At 42.0% G+C, this 5,190-nt stretch overlaps 1 protein-coding gene across 1 annotated transcript; it reads left to right on the top strand.

Annotated features, from left to right (window-relative positions):
• The first annotated feature begins 3,573 nt into the window (after positions 1-3,573).
• LOC102905527 (olfactory receptor 52K1-like) lies at positions 3,574-4,567 on the top strand. Its single transcript, XM_006991718.3, has one exon. It carries the CDS (start codon positions 3,574-3,576, stop codon positions 4,525-4,527), a length of 954 nt encoding a protein of 317 aa, XP_006991780.2. The 3' UTR covers positions 4,528-4,567.
• The last annotated feature ends 623 nt before the right edge of the window (positions 4,568-5,190 follow it).

Raw genomic sequence — 5,190 nt, 5'->3', positions numbered from 1 at the left:
GGCATTTTCTCAACTGAGTTTCCCTCTCCTCAAATGACTCTAGCTTGTGTCAAATTAATATAAAACTAGCCAGTACAATGCATTCGCTGTCATTTTCCTTAAGGCTTCATAGAACAAAATCTATTTTCCCTGTCAGAAAATTCTTCCTGGAATTGGAGAATCTGTGAAGATTGATGTATGCCATCATATATATCTTTTTTTCTGATGACGAAACACATAGTTCTCCAATTCTTCCCTATCCAATATATCATCCAAATCTTCCATAGTCCTAGATAACCCCCATCTACATTAGGTTGATCTGACATTTTTATCAAGTGTTATTTAGTGCCTGAGAAGTGAGTAAAGCACAAAAAGTCCAATTAAAGGGCTTGAGTTGTTAGAAGACATATGGGAACAACACCTACAGCACTTGCTTATCCTTGTACCCACCATTGCAACTCTAGGCACAACACCACTGGCATTTTCTAAAACAGTATTCTCTGGCAAGGTCCTCCCTTCCATCAAGGTTTCTTCTACACATTGTTCTACTCTGTTAATGGTTCTTTCCTGACCCTGGGGGGGTCTCCTTGGTCTCCTGCACTACTACTAAGGTTACTTACTCCTTATCACTTCCCTGCTTTCTTTCTCAGCCCTCTTGGACCAGCTTCTTCTAGATCATCATCAGTCTAGATCCTCCCAGTACACCTGACAATAAACCTTTCCTAGCCCCCTCTTGGCAAGATATCCTGGAGTATGCTGTTCAAAATATTCCCTGCTGGGGCTGTTCCCATGGGAATCAATAAAAAGAAAAGGTATTGTTGACTTTTGTTTGAAGACAAGGCAGAAATATTAATTGGTGTCTAGGTGGTTGAAAATTCACTTTGGATCCCTACAGACAGTGTCTCAAAAGCATTCTATTAAATACTCTTTTCTTGGGGCCTGATGGTAGCTTAACCTCTTACCCTTCTGTAGGTCAACCAATGCAGTTCTTTGGTGAGTAACAGTACAGGGTAGGAAGAGGGACATATAAAGGCTACATTCATATTTTAACCATCCTATAGTCTGGGTTGATGGTCTTTCTATAGTGAAAAGGCATGCTCTTAATATCATTAAGTAAAGTTGAAAGAACAACATAGGCAATACTATATACTGTGTTAGAAACCTACACAGACCTTTGCAGGGTGTTATACAGGACAGACACAGGAAGGAATGAGCATGTGAAAAATTCCTTGGCAAAGCAGGCAGTTCAGTCCTGGGTTAGGAGGTTTTTTGGAGGCCTGCTCCTCTTTGATGCCTACAGGGCTACTCACAGGAAAACATTTATAAAAGCAATCTGGAATTGAGATTTCTCTGGCTCCTTAACCCCTTGCCTCTTTTTACTTATTTCTTTGATAGAGACAGAACTGCTAGGTTTTTGGGTCAGATATTTACTTAAGGCACATGGACAAATAGTAACATTTTCTGATCCAAGGGCTACCAGGTGTAATTATTTCTAACAGTTTCCTGAAGACAGAGACTTAAGGATGGATTGTTTAGAGGATAACTTGAAGCAGATGTTCAGGTGATCAGAGTCACACTTCTCTACACCCTCTATTCCCCTCACAGCACCACATTCTGGAGTGATTAGGAGAACAGTGTGTTGCTGGGAAGGGAGAAGGGGTCATGATGGGTGGGAGTGGATACAGCACTTTTGATCAGGTTACTCCAGTTACTACACCCTGTCTCAAAATCCCCAAAATTTCTATTACTCTTAGCCAGATTGCTTCCAGCATATTATTTATTAGGTACAGTCCAATTAAAGGGATATTTTCAATATTTGACAATTTTTATATTAAATCTCATTCAATTTTCACTATGTCTCTGAGGAGCAGATTTTAATATAATTATTTCACATGTGAGGAAACATAACTGGATGTTTGGAAATGGCTAGTTGCTTTTCTTAGGTCAATACAGCTGACAAGTCAGAAAAGATAACTTTGTAGCCTTCACAACTGTCATTATTGCACAGTCCCTTGGCAGCTGTGGTTGAAGGAAAAGAAAATATACAGCTTCCTTTAGAGGGAGAAGCAAACTTTCTTGGCCATTTTAAAACTATGCTTTCTTGAGCCACATGCCAAGATGACTTTTGTTTCTTTACCTTGTAGTCAGAGACTCACTTTTGTCATCATTGGGGATATAAGATCAGTGGGTATCACTGATCTCTCCCACCTAGCATGTGATTCACTTCTTTTACACCCAAAGCTTTTCTAGATGCTGAATATGGTCATTAGAGACGTATATTATTAGCTCATCTTGGCAGTCAAATAAAATCTGGAAGACAAAGATGCTGTCACATGAAGTATTTTTCCAGATGTTCATATTTTGGGCAGTTTCTGATGTGTGGCTGGTTAATGTTTGATGACCACCTGAGGTCAGAGCTGATGAAGTCTTTGTGTCTTTGTGTCCCTGTCCTTATGTTTCACATGAGAGGATCATGGTTCCTGAGGTATTAAGATGTCAGAGAGACACAATCCCCAAGTCACTGCTCCTCAGTTTCATCATCTATATTGTTATCCTCTCTTGGTCATGGTCCAGGGGACCTAGATCTTCTTTCTTGGCCTGTAAGAGCCACTCTAACAGAGACAGGAGAGAATCTTCTATCTTGGTTCAGTGCCTGTGAGCTGTGGCTTTATTCACTTATGCAGACCTGTGACACCGGTTCATTATTTCCTCTTAGATTGCTGTTTCTCTTGTAACAGACAATAATGACATTTAATAGGGAGCATCTTGGGAACACAGATAATGTTGCAAACTGTTGCTGTGATAACTTTCTGTTCCACTCCCAGTAAGTGGCTACAACACACAATTCTTTGGCCTTAATATTACTGATGTGTCCAAGAGCTTCTGTTTATTTTCCAGGTCACCAAAATGTTTAACACCAACACACTAGCACCTTGAAGGAGAGAGAGATGCAGCAGAAGGCAGTCAGTCACTGAGATATTGGATCAGAAAGCAAGTGAACAGGATGGGAATAATGCAAGAAAGGGCCTGATCAGCGTTGGAGTCTCCAGGGACTACACATTATTCTCCAATGTTGGCAGTCAAATCAAATCATGTGTGGAAGAGTGAGTTGCCTCTAATTGAAGGATTTTACAGATGTTAGTATTTTTGGCAGTTTCAGGAGTTCAGTGGATTAAGGGTTGCTGACACTGACGCCAATGATAAATACATCAAGTACCAGCATTTGGAGTATGAGCTTGAGAGGAAGGATTTTAAACTAATAATACTTACTGTATACTTACAGTTAAATAAATTAGCATAGAACACACATACATTGTGGATCTAAGCTTAGAATCTGGTTTCTGAACTCCTCACCAATGAATTTCCAACTGTCTTACCTCTTCTGGTTTGAAGATGTGCAGAAATATTGAATAAATTGAAATTTATTTTTGAGCATTTCTTTAACACTAACTGTCGGGTAAGACTGATGTGGTGCTGGTATTGACGTCAGTAAGACTGTACACCCTGACTTCCTATTAATCTTCACTCACTGGGTCTTGTATCTTTGCCTTTTTTTTACAGTGACCCTTTGCTCCTTGGTGTGGGATAATGGCCATGATTCTTTCCAATAATTCTCACCTCCTTCTACATACTTTCTTCTTGGCTGGCATCCCAGGCCTGACTGCTGCCCACATTTGGATATCCCTTCCCTTCTGCTTCATGTTTGTCCTGTCACTAACTGGGAATGCAATCCTGCTTTCTCTCATTTGGACAGAACATAGGCTTCACCAGCCCATGTTTCTGTTTCTTGCTATGCTTTCTTTTGTTGACTTGGTTCTCTCCCTCTCCACTCTTCCCAAGATGCTGGCTATTTTCTGGTTTAGTGCTACAGCCATCAGCTCCTATGCCTGTCTGTCCCAAATGTTTGTCATTCATGCATTCTCTGCCATGGAGTCAGGGGTGCTGGTGGCCATGGCCTTGGATCGCTTTGTGGCTATCTGCAACCCACTGCATTATGCAACCATCCTTACTCCTGAAGTTGTCGCCAAGATTGGAGGGCTGGTGGCACTGAGAGGTGTGGGTTTAACCATCTTCTTTCCAAGCCTGGCCCATCGACTGTCTTACTGTGGTTCACACACAATTGCTTATACCTACTGCGAGCACATGGCAGTGGTGAAGCTGGCCTGTGGGGCTACAACCATGGACAGTCTCTATGCCTTGGCTGTGGCAATCTTTCTTGGTGTGGGGGATGTGGCCTTTATTGCCTACTCTTATGGACAGATTGTCAAGACTGTGATGCATTTTCCTTCACCTGAGGCACGCGGCAAAGCAGGAAGCACATGCACAGCCCATGTCTGTGTCATTCTCTTCTTCTATGGACCAGGCTTTCTTTCTGTGGTCATGCAGCGCTTTGGGCCATCCACAGCCTCTGCTGCCAAGGTCATCCTTGCCAACCTCTACTTGCTCTTCCCCCCTGCATTGGACCCCATTGTATATGGGGTTAAGACCAAGCAGATTCGAGAGTGTCTATTCACAATTATACGCTCCAAGAAGATTGAACCCACTTGACTGTTGTTTTTGTCAGCTGGAATTCAAGGTCAAGATGCCCTTTCTCCATAGATTAGAACCTCTACTGCCCAAGTCATTTGCCTGATGGTGACAGAAGGCATTCGGGGATATTGTAAGAAGGGAAATCTTTTCTGGGTTCTCTGATGTTTGCATATTGGAATTCAAGACTAAGAAGGTCTGTAGGATCTCAGTTATTCACTAAGCGGTACCTTTTGGCATCCTTTTCTTCTAAATTTGATAGTTTGTGTTGATGATATAGATATAGCAGTTAAGAAATAGGATGTTAGCTGGGCATGGAGATACAGGAGGGAAACTGAGGCAGGAGAATCATGAGTTTGAGGTTAGCTTGGGCTACATGGTGAGTTGTAATCTGATGAGGGCTACATAGGAAAACCATCTCTCTCTCTCCCTCTGTCTCTGACACACACACACACACACACACACACACACACACACACACACACACACACACATAGATTTTTTTATATATTGAGACTCCAGGAATTTAGTGAGCATTGTAAAATAAGTGCTTGTTCTGGACACTTGAGGAAATGAGGCAGCTCCCACCATGTAGCACTCAGCCTCCACATGGGAGCAGAGATCCTCTCTACCAGAGAAAGTCTGGCTTCAGAGAAAGAGAGATAGCAAATCATGGAGATGTCT

The sequence above is a fragment of the Peromyscus maniculatus genome, chromosome 1 (assembly GCF_049852395.1).
Source record: "Peromyscus maniculatus bairdii isolate BWxNUB_F1_BW_parent chromosome 1, HU_Pman_BW_mat_3.1, whole genome shotgun sequence".
NCBI lineage: Eukaryota > Metazoa > Chordata > Mammalia > Rodentia > Cricetidae > Peromyscus > Peromyscus maniculatus.
This window is presented reverse-complemented; position numbering and strand designations above follow the sequence as displayed.

Coding starts and splice junctions, on each gene's coding strand:
- LOC102905527 (XM_006991718.3), top strand. CDS start 3,574: ATGATTCTTTCCAATAATTCTCACCTCCTTCTACATACTTTCTTCTTG.